The sequence below is a fragment of the Myotis myotis genome, unplaced genomic scaffold (genome assembly GCF_014108235.1).
Source record: "Myotis myotis isolate mMyoMyo1 unplaced genomic scaffold, mMyoMyo1.p scaffold_m19_p_3, whole genome shotgun sequence".
Taxonomy (NCBI): domain Eukaryota; kingdom Metazoa; phylum Chordata; class Mammalia; order Chiroptera; family Vespertilionidae; genus Myotis; species Myotis myotis.
The window spans coordinates 176233822-176251908 of record NW_023416335.1 but is presented as its reverse complement, the minus strand read 5'-3'; the positions used below and the strand labels follow the sequence as shown (position 1 = coordinate 176251908).

Genomic DNA, 18087 nt, shown 5'->3' with positions numbered 1-18087 from the left:
AGGCCCAATCCCTAGGTGGAGCTCCTGGTCGGGCTCAGAGTAGGGCCAATTGGGGAGTTGGGGCGCCACCCCCTGTCATGCACAGAGCAGGGCGGATTGGGAGGTTGCAATGCCACCCTCAGTCACAGGGTAGGGCCGATTGGGGGGTTGGGGCACCGCCCCCTGTCACACTCAAGGCAGGGTTGATGGGGAAGTTGCGGCGCCACCCCCTGTCATGCACAGAGCAGGGCCCATCAGGGGGTTTGGCGCTCCTTACCCTGTCATGCATAGAGCAGGGTCGATCAGGGCGTTGGGGCACTGCCCCCTGTCACTCACAGAGCAGGGCCCATCAGGGGGTTGGGGAGCTCCCCCCTGTCACTCACAAAGTAGGGCCGATAGGGGAGTTGAGGCACCGCCCCCTGTCACACACAGAGCAGGGCGGATCAGGGGGTTGGGGCACCACCCTCTATCACCCACAGAGCAGGGCCGATCAGGGGGTTGGGGCGCCGCCACTGTCACACTCAGGGCAGGGCCGATGGGGAGGTTATGGTTCTACCCCATCACACGCAGAGCAGGGCCCGTGGGGGGAGCGGGGGTTGGGGCGCCGCCCTCTATCACCCACAGAGCAGGGCCGATCAGGGGGTTGGGGCGCCACCACTCTCACACTCAGGGCAGGGCCGATGGGGAGGTTATGGCTCTACCCCGTCACACACAGAGCAGGGCCCGTGGGGGGGGGGGGGTACCGCACCCTGTCACACACAGAGCCACAGGGCGATCAAGGGGTTCAGGAGCTCCCCCCTGTCACCCACAGAGCAGGGCTGATCAGAAGGTTGGGGCACCTTCCCTTGTTAGGAACAGAGGAGGGCCGATAGGGAAGTTGTGGCCCCGCCCCCTGTCACACACAGAGCCGCAGAGCAATCAGGGGGTTTGGGCGCTGCTCCCTGTCACGCTGATCCCGGTGCTGGGAGGCCTCGCAGCTCTGCTGATCCTGGTGCTGGGAGGCATATTACCCTTTTACTATATAGTATAGAGGCCTGGTGCATGGGTGGGGCTGACTGGTTTGCCTGAAGGGTGTCCTGGACCAGGGTGGGGGTCCCCACTGGGGTGCCTGGCCAGCCTGGATGAGGGGCTGAGGGCTGTTTTCAGGCTCATGGGTGACTGAAGCTCCCAACTGCTCCTTTTTTTTTTTTTTTTTTTTTTTTTATTCTGGCCCAGCTTTAGCTCTGGCTCCAGCTCTGAGGCCTCTGCTGGGTTCTATAATCGAGACACTGTATCAACTCCAGCTCTGAGATCCCGGCTCACTGAAAGCTGGTTTCTGGGGTTTTGTTTAGCTTCTATATTTGTTTCAATGTTTCAGACTGCAGGCTCAGAGGCCTGCAAGGCAGGCGGGGAATGTTGGAGTCCTCCATCACTGAAGTAAGCAAGCCTGGTGTTAGTTTCAAGCTGCCTGGCTTCCGGCCGCCATCTTGGCTGGCAGTTAATTTGCATATCTCGCTGATTAGCCAATGGGAAGGGTAGCAGTCGTATGCCAATTACCATGTTTCTCTTTTATTAGATAGGACTAGATGCCCTATGCATGAATTCGTGCACTGGTGGGGTCCGGCCAGCCTGCCCCAATTCAGCTGGGGAGAGGGGACACGGGAGGTTGGCTGGCTGGCCCCGCCCCCCTGGTTGAATTCCCGATCGAGGGGACAATTTGCATATTAGCCCTTTATTATATAGGATATTCCATTATCCTATATAATAAAAGAGAAACATGCAAATTAACCATCTCTCTGTCACTCTGCCACTCCGCTACACCAACCAGCCAATCAGAGCGACTATGCAAATTAACCCAACAAAGATGGCGGTTAATTTGCATACACAGCCGCAGAGTGAAGACTGAAGACAACTGAAGATGGTGGCGGCCAAGGAGCTGGAGCAAGTAGGAGGCTTGGGTTGCTCCCGGTGACGGAGGAAGCCAAGCTTCCCACCGGCCCTGGACACCGCTCAAGGAGTGGCTGGGGGCCTGGGCTCCGCTCAAGGAGGGGCTGGGGGCCTGGGTCACCGGGGGCGACCCAGGCTTCCAGCCCGCCCTGGCCTCCGCTCGTGGAGCTGGAAAGAAAAAAAAAAGGAGTGGCTGGGAGCAGCCAGAGCGGAGAAGCCAAGCCTCACTGCTGCGGCCAGACCAAAGGCCTGGGTCCCGGGTACCAGAGGAAAACTGGTGCCAGCAGCCAGGGGAAGGAAGGCCTATTGCACAAATCTTCATGCAATGGGCCACTAGTATATATATATATATATATATTCCATTATCTATATACAATTTCTTTATCCATTCACCCATCAATGGACACCTAGGTTGTTTTCATATCATGGCTACTGTAAATAATGCTGCAGTGAACATGACAATGCATATATCTTTTCGAGTTAGTATTTTTGTTTTCTTAGGATAAATACCCAGAAGTGGAATTGCTGGGTCATATGATAATTTTGTTTTTAATTTTTTGAGACATCTATGTACTGTTTTCCATAGTGGCTACACCAATTTACAATCTCACCAACAGTGCATAAGGGTTCCCTTTTTTCCACATCCTCTCCAATATTTGGTATTTCTTGTCTTTTTTATGATAGGCATGCTAACAGGTATGAGGCCATATCTTGTGGTTTTGATTTGCATTTCTCTGATGATCAGTGATATTGAACATCTTTTCACGTGTCTATTGGCTCTCTCTATGTCATCTTTGGAAATGTCTATTCAGATCTTCTGCTCAATTTTCAGTTGGATATTTTTTGCTATTGAGTTGTATAGGTTTTGTTTTGGTTTTACATATTTTTAATATTAGCCCATTTTCAGATATATGATTACATATATATTCTCCCATTCAGTAAGTTGCCTTTTCATTTTTGTTACTGGTTTCTTTTGCTGTGCAGAAGTTTTTTTTACTATAATGTAGTCCCACTTATTTATTTTTTTTCCTTTGTTGCTTTTGACTTTGATTAAAAAATAATTGCCAAGACCTATGTCAAGGAGATTACCACCATATTTTCTTCTAGGAGCTTTATGATTTCAGGTATTACATTCAAGTCTTTAATCTATTTTGACCTAATTTGGGGGCATAGTATCAGATAGTGTTCCAGTTTCATTTTTTTGCATGTAGCTGTCCAATTTTCCCAACACCATTTATTAAAGAGACTGTCCTTTCCCCTTTATATATTCTTGGCTCCTTAGTTGTAAATTAATTGATCATACATGAATGGATTTATTTCTGGGCTCTCTATTCTGTTCCACTGATCTATGTGTCTGTCTTTATGCCAATACCATACTGTTTTAATTACTACCATTTTGTATTATTTTTTGAAATAAGGGAGTGTGATGCCTCAAACTTTGTTCTTTCTTGAGATTGCTTTGGCTATTCAGGGTTTTGTGTGGCTACATAAAAATTTTAGGATTATTTGTTCTATTTCTTTGAAAAATGTGATTGATATTTTGATAGGGATTGCATTGGATTTATAGATTGCTTTACGTAGGATGGACATTTTAACACTATTGATTCTTTCAGTCCATTGAATGTTTCTTTTTACTTATTTGTGTCTTCTTCAGTTTCTGTCATGGAGCCCAGGAATATACATTTTTAATAGGCATACTTGCTAGTGATCCTCATGCAGTTGATTGGAGGATAACACCTTGAAAAGTACTGACCTGGTGAATGGCAGTTGGCTGTAACATCTAGCATTCTCTGTAGGATGTAGCAGTATTTACACAGTGTTGTTTTATTAAAATTATAGCAATATGATGAGATTCAGACAAGGCATGTCATATAATGCAGCTAATTCATTGATTTATTTTGACTCACCATAGTCATTTATTACTTAGATCGGAAAACTCAGACTTTTTTAAGTAGACTATTTCATTCAAATATGTCCTCTCATTTGAAATAATAAGTCAATATATAGAATATAGATTGAGACATTATTTCTTGAAATAATAATTATCTCCTATAACAGTAATGCTGTAAATAAGTATTTGGGTGCTGTTCAACATTGCATTGATTTTCTGAAAGTACAATATGGTGTGAAGCATCCTCTGCCTTTTAGAATCACAAAAATAAATAAATAAATAAAGGAAAAAGAAAATCTGTGTATAGCAGCTTACATCAGACGTGAGGAACCCCATTGCTTTAAGGGTGGACACTGAAATCACCTTCCCCTTCTTACTGTCAAGTGGCCAAAAATCATTACAGACTGAAGTCAAAGACGCCACAGAACCTTAAATAAATTTTTGTGAATAAAATCTATCAAGCAGATTCAAAACAAGAGCCTTCTACAAACTTAGTTATCTTTAGAATTGAAGTAACACCCCATGGAAAAGACTGACCCTTTGCAGAAAAATAGTAGCTTAGAGATAGAATATATGAACTTGCCAAGCAATATGTGGATTTAATTTCCTTCTCTGATCAGCTTCATAAAACTCCCATCATGGCCTCTGAATATGGTCTTGCCTAACACAAATGAGGCATGATTCCTCTGACTACCTGAGATCAACTACTTATTACCCAAAGAAAAGCCTGGGGTAGATCTCTAACAGAGAGAAGAAGCCTGCTTCTAAGGATCAAGGAATAGATGAAAACGTTCTTTGGTGGTTCAAGGGTAGAAGAGGACTGTCTCTGCTACTCTATTATGATTAAAACCACAGGTGAATTTTCTCTGCCCTTAGCCTTTCTAAACATTCAGCCTTACATTTCTTTCCCCCCGCTGTTAACATATCATACCAATATTACAGTAAATTTCCATTTTACCAAAATAGGTTGGGACCAAGATCATTTTATTAAAATCATATTTCCTGACAAGATGGAAAACACCAACTTAATTTGAGAACTTCTGTGTGGAGGCGAAAGTAGAGACCTTGAGCCAAGTGAATAATTGTAATGAAAGCTGAAGCTGCCACTGCTCCTCCCTTGGTCCTTTATAAATTAGAGTATTTTAAAAAATCAATTATAATCCCATAAAAGGTTCATGAGCTCATGTAATTATCTTACTAGGCAATAACTGCCATTTATACTAGAAAGAGACGATATAAAATTTGTATTTGTTTTAACCATTATAAATGTGCTTAATTTGTTTCCAATTATGTTTGTGTTACTAGGACATCTTGTTAATCTGGCCAGTTAAACATGTTGTTTTGAATTTATCCTCATGAGACTTTGTAAAGCCTGAAAATTTATATAGGCTGGTAATTTTGCACTGAAAACAGTATTTTCCAGCACAAAATGGAACCACCAATGTGTATAAACACAGAGATGCCTCATAGAGGAGGAGGGGATGGAGCCGGATATATTTAATTTACTCTTACTCCTCCACTCTGCAGGAAAGTTCAAAACACACTTTTTCCTGGTTATTAGAACTGACTTTTTCAAATGTTTATCAAATTATGACGAGCAGGAATGATCCCAAACGAACTTTGAATTGCATGACATTAAGCAAATGCTCTTGGGATGCCTTCTTTAAGTGACGTTACAACTAAAACCCATTTTTGAGAATTACAATGAAACAAGTCAGTGAGAACAAGATGCTGGTGCTGGTGATCTTTGTATGTTGATTTATATTTATGTTTCAGCTGTTTGAAAAAGTCAAAGAGGTCTGTCCCAACGTGCAGGAGAAGATCAGAGCGGTTTACGCGGACCTCAACCAGAACGACCTGGCCATCAGCAAGGGGGACATGCAGGAGCTGCTCTCCTGCACCAACATCGTCTTCCACTGTGCCGCCACCGTGCGCTTCGATGACCACCTGAGGTACTTCCTGTTCCCCTCTCGAGGCTTGTATGGATATGTGTGTGTGCATACACGTGTGTAAGTCTCTCTATGGTTTCTGTTGTGGATTTTTTTATAAAAGATAGTCCCAGTGAAAAAAGTACAAAGGAGTAAAACTTCTCCAAAACCTCACATGCAAGAGCTAACCACTTAATATTGTGGAGAACATTCATTCCAGTTTCCCCTTTTTAAAAAAAAAAAATATATTTTTATTGATTTCAGAGAGGAAGGGGGAGGGAGAGAGAGATAGAAACATCAATGATAAGAGAGAATCACTGATCGGCTGCCTCCTGCAACCCCCCCCCCCCCCACTGGGGATCGAGCCTGCCACCCAGGCATGTGCCCCCCACTGGGAATCGAACCTTGATCTCCTGGTTCATAGGTCAAGACTCAACCACTAAGCCATGCCAGTTTTTCTTTATGCATCCATAGTAAAATAGATTTATGTTCAAATCTACAAAAAAGTCATCATATTGAGAACATTTTTGCAAACTGCTCATTTATTTTTTTATCTTTCATTGTCAATGAGTGCTCTATTATAATTTGTAATGACTACATGATATTTCTTTGTACACATATGTAATATATTCAACCAGTTCTATATTGGTGGATTGTTCTAATTTTTTATTATTGTAAACAACTCTGCAATGAACACCTCTGTACATAAATGTTTTTTATATACCTTTGGGTGCTTCCCTTTGGGTACATACCAAGAAGTGGAATTGTTAGGTATGTATCAAATGTGCCCAGATTAGAAACAGATTATAATTTGTTATATAATGCTAAATTGCTCTTCAAAATGTGGTATCATCAATTTACACCATCACTATGCACATGATTCCCCATTTCAACGCCCACAACAATACTCTATTATAATTCTTTAATTCTTTTTAACATTGTTAATATGATCATGGAAATGGCATTGTGAGGTTTGATTTTTATTTCTTTGATAATTAGAAAGGTTGAAGATGTTTAAATGCTGATTGGTATTTTATTCTTTTGTTCAAATACCTATCCATGGTTTTTGCCTATTTTTCATTTGAAGCATTTTTTTTCTTATAAATTTTAAGATTTCTTGAAAGATTTAACAATTCTTTGTTTTTTAAAAGGCTTCAAATATTTTAACACTTTATCATTTGTCCTCAACTTTGTTTTTATTATGTATGCAGTTATTTGAAATTTCTTCTAGTATTTTTAGTTTCATTTTCACATTTCAATTTTGACCCATTTAACATTTCTTTAGCTTTAAGGGGGAATGAGAAGTCAGGAAAGTTCTGTAAAAAGAAGAGTGAGGTAGGTGTGAATGTAGAGTAACCTTTTTTTATTATTTCTAACACGGTTACTTCTAAAACATTTATTGAATGATTTATTTTTACTTCTTTATTTGAAAAGGAAACTTGTAACATATTAAATTCTCATTTTTGGTTTCATTCAGTTTTCTCTTTCAACATCATAGTATTTTAATTACTATAATTTTTATTTTATTAGGCAAGTATACACACATCATTTTTCAATAGGATTTTCTTGACTATTATCACCTGCTATACTTCGTGATTAAACTTACAATAATTTTCCAGTTTTTTAAAATGGTTGGAAATTTTATTGGGCTTACCTGAATATGTAGATTCATTTAGAAAACGACATTGGTTCTTTCTATCCAGGAACAATATATTTCTTTCTATTTATTCAAATTTTTTGTCATGACCCTTAATGAAGTGTTATCATTTTTAATAGAGTCTATTTGTTTATTATTAACTAGAGGCCTAGTGCATGAAATTTGTGCATGGGGGTGGGGGAGGGGAGGTCCCCTCAGCCCAGCCTGCACCCGCTCACAATCCTGTACCGCTGGCTCCTAATCATTCACCTGCCTGCCTGCCTGGTCACCCCTAACTGCCCTCACCCTGCCAGCCTGATCGCCCCTCACTGCCTCTGCATGCCAGCCTGATCACCCCCAACTGCACCACCCCCTGCCAGCCTGGTTGCCTTTAACTGCTCCCCCCCCCCCACCAGCCTGGTCACCTCTTACTGCGGCCTCCCCCTCCCCCACCGGCCTGGTCACTCCCAATTGCCCCCCTCTGCTGGCCTGGTTGCCCCTAATTGCCCCCTGCTGCTGGCCTGGTTGCCCCCAACTGCCCTGCCCCCCGCCAGCCTGGTCGCCCCTCACAGCCCCCCTACCGGCCTGGTCACCCCATGCAGCCTGCTGTTCAGTCATTTGGTCATTTCTCACTAAACCCCCCTGCTGGCCTGGTCGTAGGCAGCCATCTTGTGAGGATGTGAGAGTTAATTTGCATATTACCTCTTTATTATATAGGATGTGATATATATCTAAATATTGGATTTTGAATCTGTGCTTTTCTTCCATTGTATTCTCTAATTGTTGTTTCTGTCCTTACTGGGTCATCTTATTGTCCATCCAACATTTTTTAGCTGTTTCTGTTTGCTTTCCAGATATACAGTGATGTAATCTGACATTGGGTTTGTGACAGCTTTACATCTGTTAATATTTATATCTGTGAATTTTTTTTCCTAATTACAAGGCTGGAACTTCAGAGCAGTGCTAAGAGTAGGGATTGTAGATATACTTGACCCTCTTTTCACCAAGAAGCATGATACAGGCCAGCTGTGTTTCCTTCTGCTTAATTCTCTTTAGACATGCCGTGCAGCTCAACGTTACTGCCACCCAGAAGCTCCTGCTCATGGCCAGTCAGATGCCAAAGCTCGAAGCATTCATACATATCTCTACTGCCTTTTCCAACTGTAACCTGAAGCACATTGATGAAGTCATATATCCATGCCCTGTGGAGCCAAAAAAAATCATCGACTCTATGGAGTAAGTTGGCTTAAGTGAGGGGACAGGAGTGAGCAGATTATGTTTGTCTTTGATTCTTTGTTGTCATTCACTGATGAGATAGCAAAGGGGAACACCCTTGAAACAATGTGCTTTGAAATGGTGCTAGCTTTAGCTACCCTGCCCCTGCTAGTCCCTCCATCCCCAGGTCTTGTTAAATAGCTTAGTCTTGTTATATCATTTAGGATTAAAAGAGGTACTTGGGGATACTTTACATAGAAGTGGTTTCTCACTTCTTAATAAACTCAGTATTATCACTAAAGAAAATATAGTATATTAGAGGTCCGGTGCACAAAATTTGTGCATGGGTAGGGTCCCTCGGCCTGACTGACAATCAGGGCTGATCAGGGCCTTCTGGCTGCCAGCCAGGGCCTTTCTCCATTCCACACAGCTCCCTACTGGTCAGCACATGTCATAGAGAGCGATCGAACTCCAGGTCTCCCAGTCGAACTCCCAAGGGGACACTTTGCATATTAGCCTATGAAAGCTCAGACGACAAGTTTTGGAGATTGACAAGGATTCAACTTGAGGCTTTGCAATTTACTGGCTATGTGATGCCAAGCAAGTTCCTTGGCCTCTCTGAGCTTCAGTTCCTTCATTGTAAAATGAGGCTAATAATAGTGCCCATCTTATAGTTGTGGTGATAAACTGATAAACACAAGCAATTATTGTAGTGTTAAGGGGTGTTCAATAGCAGTAATCAAAAGGTTAGTAAAGAAAAATGGAAAGAGAAAAGGATTCCTCCAGATCTGGTAGGAGTCAGTCTCTTGACCTGTTTGGCCAAGATACACTTTCCTTACTTTCCTATTGTGCAGGAGAAATAATATGCAGCATTTCCCCTTCTTGCCAACTAACAGGAACCACTTTATTCTTAGGACATGACCGCAGTCTCAGAATAAGTATGCTTCTGTTTTCTGCTTCTTTGTTCTTCTGCTCTATTTACTAAGTTTGCCTTGTTCCCCCCCACCACCACCCCGCCTTTTTTTTATTCTGCATAAAAAGTATCAGAGCAGAGAAAATAGACTATTTCACAGTGAACTTGTCAGATTTTAATGTTATATACTACTGTATTTCCATTTAAGATATACTCTTCAAAAGAAAGCATTAGCTAAATCGAGAGTTCATTCCCTTCAGGGCCAATGTTTTTATCTCGTGTAGCTCTGAGAATAGATATTTTTACCTGTCATCAAAAATATCCAGGACAAAGAAGAATGAAAGTCCTTTAAAGGACCTGGAGGTGACTTAGTTGCTAATAAATCATGTTTTGCTTAATTGGTGAAAAGAAAGCTATCAGAGTGGGGAGTTTGTCGGGATAGATAGAGAAAAGACACGCTGATGCCCTAGGTCAGTGCAGGGAAGTCTAAAGCCTCGGGCATTTTCAGGGTGGAATTGAGTTGTCAGTGAGCTGCCTCCTTAAAGTGCTGTCTCTTGGTGCATATGGTGCTTACATATGGATATGCCAGGAAGGGGACAGACCTCCTTTGATTCCAGACCCTGGCACTGAGAGTCCACACTCAGTTCGCTGATGACCCCTCTGACACCTAAGGTTACAGCACAGTCTGAGGCACACAGTAGTCTCTGAGAGTCCCCCAGAAAAAGAGGGAGGCAGCAAATACTCCGCTCAACCACAGCGAGAGATTTCTCCAGGTACTTCCCTGCCTCCCAAACTGTGTCCAGAAACTCAACACCCCTAGATTTCAAAGCAGAGAATACCTTGATTTATCTCAGGTGTTCAGCCTTTCCCCCACTCCCCCACTATATGTCAGCCCATAAAGGCAGGTGATTGCTACATGATTTGTGATCAGACTCTCATTGACACTTGCAAAAAATTTATGTTTCTGTCATTTGCTGCTTTCCAAGGAGAATAATTATTTAAATAAATAGGCAGCCAAACAGAACTACGAATGAAATTATATTTTACCTCAGCAGAATATATTTTGAATGCAATTAAGGAGTTTAGGTATTTTTTAAAACAGGAAAAAAGTCATAACTACCATTTATTAATTCAAAACTTTATATTTGGGACCACCTGTTCAACTGCACCTCTTGGCCCTCCCCTTCCATTTGTGCCAGTCACACAGAAGTAATCGCTCCTCTAACCAATGGACACAGACACTGGGGCGGTGGGGGCTTGCCCAGGGAATGGCTGGGGGGGGGCGGGCGGGGGGCGGTGTCAAGCGGGGGAAAAAGGAGACATATGTAAAACTTTAGACAATAAATAAAGAAGTAATTGCTTCTCTCGCATACCACCTGCCTTTGCTTACTAAGCTCTGTTCCTAAAGAGGACTTCACTTCTGCTTCAGACAGCAAAACTCCCCTAGAGTCCCTCAGGCTTCAGTGGAACCATAGTACCCCATATTCATTCTCAACACTGGTTGCTAATCTGTATTTTCCATTAGACAGGGAAGGACAGTGCCACAACCTTTTGCAGCAAGGATTCAGAATCTGGAGAAGGGGCCACACATAAATGGATACACTAGACAAGAAATATAAATTTAGAAGGCATGGGGGAAAGCCAGGCGGAGGCTTCAGTCTAGTGGCGAAGCTCGCTGAATCTCCAGACCCATCAGCTTTTTATTTACTGGAATACACATTTACCCTTTAGCAAAGCAAACAGACATTTCAATGGTAAAGTTCGGTAAACAATAAAAGGATTATTCAGCCAGCAACAGGTAATAATATGCAGATTTTCAGCCCTGCTGAATATCAGAGTCCATCAGCCTTCTCACAGACTCCTCGCATCTACATGCTAACCACTTTTTGGTCCTTGCCTCCAGCAGGGCAGGTATCTGGCTCTTTTTTGCTCTCCAGTGCCAACACAGTAGAGACTCAAATATTTGCTGAATGAATGAAAACTTTTTTAAATATGTTTTTATTAATTTGAGAGAGAGAGAGAGAGAGACATCGATATGAGAGAGAAACATGAAGTGGTTGCCTCCTGTACGTACCCCAATCAGGGACAGAACCTGTAACCTAGGTATGTGTCCTGACCGGGAATCAAACTGGCAACCTTTTGGTGCATGGGATGATCTCAACCAACAGAGCTGCACTGGCTAGGGCATGAATGAAAACTTTCTGGTGTCACTAGATGATGATCATACTGCTCTGGCTTGCGGTGACGGGGTGGAATGGGTTGATGTTTGTTTGTTTTGACAAAAGCAAGAATAAATAGATGACAGAATTTCATAGCAAGTTGATATTTTGGGATGTGAAGTCCTATGTGTAAAATAACTATAAGCTCATATATTACCCCTGTTTCTGATTGCCCATTTTTCTTCTTAAACTTCAAATAAAACCTAAGTGTTAAAAGTTTTCAATAACACTTTACGCAATGCCCAGCAACCCATCACCAACTACATCGTCTATGACTGTTGCAAGGACTCCTATATCAGATGGAATTTCTTGAAGTTCAATAACATCAAATATCATTAAAGTTATTCTGAATAAATATTAATTCACCTAAATCTAGGCTTAGTTACTTTGTTGATTAATGTATTTATTCTCATCCTTCTCTGTATTTTAATGGGCCTAAGGTTAAAATAAAATTATTTCCAAGACTTTTAGGTTTCTAATTCCTTGAAAATTGTTATTAACAATAACCCCACAGGGTTTAACAACTGTCCTTGTTCTTAGTAATCCAGCTCATTAAAAAAAAAAAAAAAGGAACCAGGAATTAGACAAGAAGATCTTAAAGCTGTACTCTGGGCTTTATGATCTCAAAACAATCACCCATGTAAATGTGTTAATTAACTAGATGGAATATTTTCACAAGGTATCTATATACACAAAAAGCCAGTGACTGGAATGCTGTAACAACCAGAATGACTAGTTGCTATGACACCCACTGCGGCCAGCAAACCCACCGAATCAGGAGTGGGGCCAATCTCCCATGGCCCCTCCCCCCAGCTGGCCTGCCCCTGATCAGCCTCCCCCACACCAATCGAGGGCAAGGCAGCTGGCCAACCATCCCCATGGCCCTTCCCGATGGCTGGCCCCGCCCCCTATTGGCCCGCCCCACCCCGATTAGCCCGCAACCCCTCCACCCGTCCAGCTCCCCTTACCCCAAAAGGTGGCAGGGCTGGCCAGCCAACCACCTGCAGCCCCTCCACTCCCAATGGGCTCCCACCACCTCAATCAGCCCATGGCCCCTCCCCCCAATCAGCTCCACCCCCGATTGGCCCCCAGACCCCAATCAGGGGCAGAGCCAGCTGGCCAACCATACATGGCCCCTCCCCCAGGCTGCTGGCCCCAATTGGCCCCCCCATCCCATTTGGGGGTGGGGCCGGCCAGCCCACTGCCCACAGCCCCTCCCCATGGCTGGCCTCACCCCCAATCAGCCCCTGCCACCCTGATTGGCCCACGGCCCTTCCCCTCAACCAGCTCCACCCCTAATCAGCCCCCCACACCAATCAGGGGTGGGGCTGACTGGCCAACCTCCCATGGCCCCTCCCCCAGCCGCTGACCCCAGACAGGCCCTCCCACACCCCATTCGGGGGCAAGCCTGGCTGACCCACTACCCACAGTCCCTCCCCATGGCTGGCCCCGCTCCCAATCGGGGTCAGGGCCCACTGGCCAATCACCCTTGGACACTCCCCTAGCCAGCACAGCCCTGATTGGGCCCCGATTGGGGCAGGCCCCGCCAGCCAACCTTCTGCTGTCTCCTCCTGACAGGCCTGCCTCTGATCCACCTTGTTTGGGGCCAGGCCAGCCAGACCCCTGTGCATGAATTCGTGCATTGGGCCTCTAGTACAGTGATGACGAACCTATGACACCTCTGACATGCAAACTCATTTTTTTGGTTGATTTTTCTTTGTTAAATGGCATTTAAATATATAAAATAAATATCAAAAATATAAATCTTTGTTTTACTGTGGTTGCAAATATCAAAACATTTCTATATGTGACACGGCACCAGAGTTAAGTTAGGCTTTTTCAAAGTGCTGATACGTCGAGCTCAAAAGGTTCGCCATTACTGCTCTAGTACATATATAAAATCATTACAATGTACACTTCAGATACTTTACAATTTTATTTGTCAATTATACCTTAGTAAAGCTGAAAAATAGAATAATAAAAAAAGAGAATCACCAAATGACAAACTAAAATGAATTTCTTTTCCCAGAAAGCCAGTTTAATGGGAATTCCAGTCTGGGAAATAAAAGATGATTTGTACTTTTTTCCAAAAACTTTCCTAGTTGCCTAAGCCCAAGTGATCCTGCTCAGTGTTGTTAATAAAGGGAATGGGACTGTGAGTCTTAATATGACACGTACCATCCCTGCCCCATCCTTCCCAGCTCACCCCATTTTCTGTCCCTCCCACAGCCCCCTTTCTTCACCCCCTTCCTTCAGCCCACATCTGAGGCTTCCAGAATCCTGATGGTCCTGAACCATTCCCAAAAGATAACATCTGATTGTAGCAGTATAAAAACTTCAGCATAAACACATTTAAAATTAAAACTTCAATTAAGAGTTAATGCTTTTAATTGGCATGACAAGCATGGCCATTAATCAGTGTGAAGCAACTGATTTTCTTGGCTCTTATACCTGCCTTGTCTTCTGCCCTTCGTCACAACCATCACAGACATTTTATCGTGATATGTGCTACCATACTGACTCACCTCTGCTTTTATATTTCCAGCTTCTACATAGTTGGTGATATTCACCTTTAGGAACTCATGTGCATACGTGGGCCAGGGATTAGCAGTGAAATTTCACTTTTTTCAGTGCAGTTATTATTTTTTTTTAATGCATATAACTGACCAGAAAAGATAGGGCTTTGGGCTGCTGCTGTCCATATTTTTCAAGCCAAGGTAACTTCTCTTAATGGAGCTAATGATGGAAAAAAGGGCTTTTGCACCTTTATAAAAACCTGAAACAACTAATAAGTAGAAACATGGATCCATACATATTTACTGCTTTATTTGACATACTTCGGTCAATTCAGTAAATAAACACTAAGAAGGGAAGGATGGCTGTGAATCATTGTGGAGCAACTATTGTCAGCAAAGACACTTTTAGATAATTCATTAACATAATATTGTAGGGTTGATATTATCACTGCTGTACTAAGAAAGGCACAAATGCTGAGAGAGGCTAAATAACTCTTCAAAAGGCTCTCATCCAGCAAGTCACAGAGAGAATTTCCTCCATAGCCTTGTGATTCTGGCCACGTGGCTTTTGTCTTTCCAGTTTACCCACAGACTTGGCAGAGCCAGAGGTTAAAAGGTACTTTCTTAAAATATAGATAGATTGTGCTCTCAAGGAGCTCACAATCAAACGCAAACAGAGCAGGGTAGAATTGTACTTGGGGAGTGGTGGAGAAGATGGGACATATTAAGTCGATGGAATTGGAGGGAGTGGAAAGACTATTAAGACAGGCATAGGGGATAAACTTGGAAGAACAGGTGGATTAGGGTGCATGCTAGGCAGAGCAACTGGAACCAGCAAACCTAGGGCACATTTGGGATATAGATGTCAGCCCACTTTGGTAGCATACCTTCCCTGTGCAGGGAATCCATTAGTGATCAAGCTGGAGAGATAGGCTGGGGCCCTGCTGTGGAGATTGTGGATAGCCCCAGGGAAGATTGTGAATACCGTGCAGAAGACTGCACTTAGCTCTGCAGGCAGTGGGGATCCATTGAAGGAGGACCGTGTGTGTGTGTGTGTGTGTGTGTGTGTGTGTGTGTGTGTGTGTGTGTGTGTGTGATGGCAAAGGCTTTAGTCAGTTGTTTTATTTTGCTTTAATTAAGGAAAGACTTGGATGAAAGTGAGCTAGGTAATATGGTCATGGAAGGGAAGGATTTTACATAGATTGGCTTGGGGAGTAGCCAGAGGCAGACCCATTACCAGAGATCCAGTGGTGGAGAGAACTAGAACGGGCGTGGCAACAGATAAAAGAAACATCTATGTGAATTTGGAAAAGAAATACTATAAGACATGGTAATGCTTTGCATATGGGCCTTACACATATTTAATTAGCTACCAGATTAGAATATGCATATTGTCACAGCTTGCATTTCTATTACCAGGAATTTAATTCTTTTAAAGCTTCATTGTATTGAATTTTTTTACTCAAAGAAGCAATGCCTTTCTGAGAGCTAATCCCAATTTAAGTTGTAATGACTTAAATTTGTGAAGTGGAGTTCTTTTAAATTAGTGATTCCCCAATTTGCCTGGCCATAAGAATCACCAAATTATTAGGTTATCAGCCCTAAAAATGGAATTAGTGGTTCCACAGTGGTACCTTAGGACCACCCAGGGAATCTGGAAGTTTACCCGAGGCCTCACGTGAGTGATTTATGAGCTGGCATATCTGGGAAACAGTGTGTTAAAGTGCTCTCTCATTGAGCAGTTTGCATCAGCAGTGGGGTTCACTCCTGTTCCAGTAACCAGTGTAGCCTCTTTTTCCCACACCCCTCACCTTCTGGTGTCCTTTAATTTCTCAATGCTCTAATTCAATAAAAAGTCCCCAATAGATTTGTACCTACTAAAAATCACACTTTTGAAGCTACCAGGTCACCCAAAGCCACAGCTAATTTGCCATATGAAAAAAAAAAGAAGAGTTTCTGGATCTTTTTGTTTCTAGAATGTATTATCTCAAGATGACATCTAAGTAGCTGACACAAAATTGAAAAGTCTGTGTACTGTATAACAGTGATGGCGAACCTATGACACGCGTGTCAGAGGTGACACGCGAACTCATTTTTTTGGTTGATTTTTCTTTGTTAAATGGACTGCTGGCTTCTAACTGCTCATCTGCCTGTCAGCCTGATCACCCCCTAACCGCTCCCCTGCCAGCCTGATTGACGCCTAACTGCTCTCCTGCTGGCCTGATCACCCCCAACTGCCCTACCCTGCGACCTGGTTGCACCCAACTGTCCTCCCCTGTAGGCCTGGTCCTCCCCAACTGCCCTCCCCTGCAGGCATGGTCACCCCCAGCTGCCCTCCCCTGCTGGCCTGGTCACCCCTAACTGCCCTCCCCTGCAGGCCTGGTTGTCCCCAACTACCCTCCCCTGCCAGCCTGGTCACCCCCAACTGCTCTATCTTGCTGGCCTGTGCCCCCAACTGTCCTTCCCTGCAGGCCTGGTCATCCCCAACTGCCCTCCCCTGCAGGCCTGGTTGCCCCCAACTACCTTCCCCTGACAGCCTGGTCACCCCCAACTGCCCTCCCCTGTCGGCCATCTTGTGGTGGCCATCTTGTGATGACATGAGGGCATTGTGAGAGGGTGCAAGGATCACCTAGGCTTTTATTAGTATAGATGAATGATATTAAGAGGTTGATTCAATAAGTTTTAAACCAGAAAGGTAAGTAATATTTAGAGGAAATTGTGGGCATGTATACACACACACACACACACACACACACACACACACAGACATTGCTTTCTGAAATCTTTAATAACTTTTTGCTTCTTTCTAATCAATTTAAGTAATTTAGAATTTGGGACCAGTGGGTTCAAAATGCCTTCTTGAGTGTGCCAAAGGACATTGGGTTAATTTCAGAAATACCTTTTGGTTTCCATGCTAACTTATATGCTGTTTTGAAAACAAATGGAGAACAAACCACAGCAGCAAATCAAAGTTGGGTAAAGAAGAGCATGAACTGATTGTACACTCATCAGGGATGTACGTACTTGTTACACTCCTCTCTGTGAACTCGGGAAGTGGCTGGGGGAAACAATGGCCTGTTTGGCTGTGTTAGAAAAGATTAATTTGAAACCAGGGACTGCCTCTGTAGATTTATGCTCCTTGGTTGCTTCACCAAAATTAAGAATGCTTTAGGTTGATGGGCTCATTTTGTTTTATCAAAAAGCTTTAAGTGCAGTTATGACTATTTCTGTTGGTCCTCATCATAACCTAAACATTTAGAACAGATGTAATCATTGCCATTTTTAAAAGTAAAAATGGGGGAAATGAGAAGATAATATGACAAAATACAGGTGGAGCTACGAATGGTAGAGGGAGACCATCTACAGAACACTATACCTTCTTCTCTTGTGTTTGTGTGCTTAGAAACTTATGAAACCAACATTTTCTAAGAAGCTAGCTCACCCAACTTGATAAAGCCTCTAAGAGTGCCCTTTCAGTGCAGATCAACATCAGAACAGCAGCTGGTGCCAGCGCGTGACATACACTCCTAGTGTGTGGTTGGGTGTGCAGTTTTCTTAGAATGGCTTTTCTTCACAGCCTTTCCCCCCCCCCCCCATTGGCCCCCTCCAACCTACCCTCACCATGCTTTCACTGCTCTATCATCTATCCATGAGTTATGCATATATGCATGTAAGTTCTTTAGTTAATCTCTTCCTGCCCACCTCCACCCCCCTTCCCTCTGAGTTTCGTCAGTCTGTTCCATGCTTCAATGTCTCTGGATCTATTTTGTTCATCAGTTTATTTTGTTCATTAGATTCCACATATAAATAAGATCATGTGATACTTGTCTTTCTCTGACTGGCTTATTTCACTTAGTGTAATAC

General features: G+C 43.3%; 1 protein-coding gene across 3 annotated transcripts in view; it reads left to right on the top strand.

Annotated features, from left to right (window-relative positions):
* Positions 1–18087, top strand: part of FAR2 (fatty acyl-CoA reductase 2) — a 142218-nt gene that overhangs the window by 101952 nt on the left and 22179 nt on the right. For all 3 annotated transcript variants that reach the window (XM_036296700.1, XM_036296701.1, XM_036296698.1), the window contains 2 exons: positions 5573–5748; positions 8417–8596. In XM_036296700.1, the coding sequence (XP_036152593.1) occupies positions 5573–5748; positions 8417–8596 (356 nt within the window). The remainder of the gene's footprint in view (positions 1–5572; positions 5749–8416; positions 8597–18087) is intronic.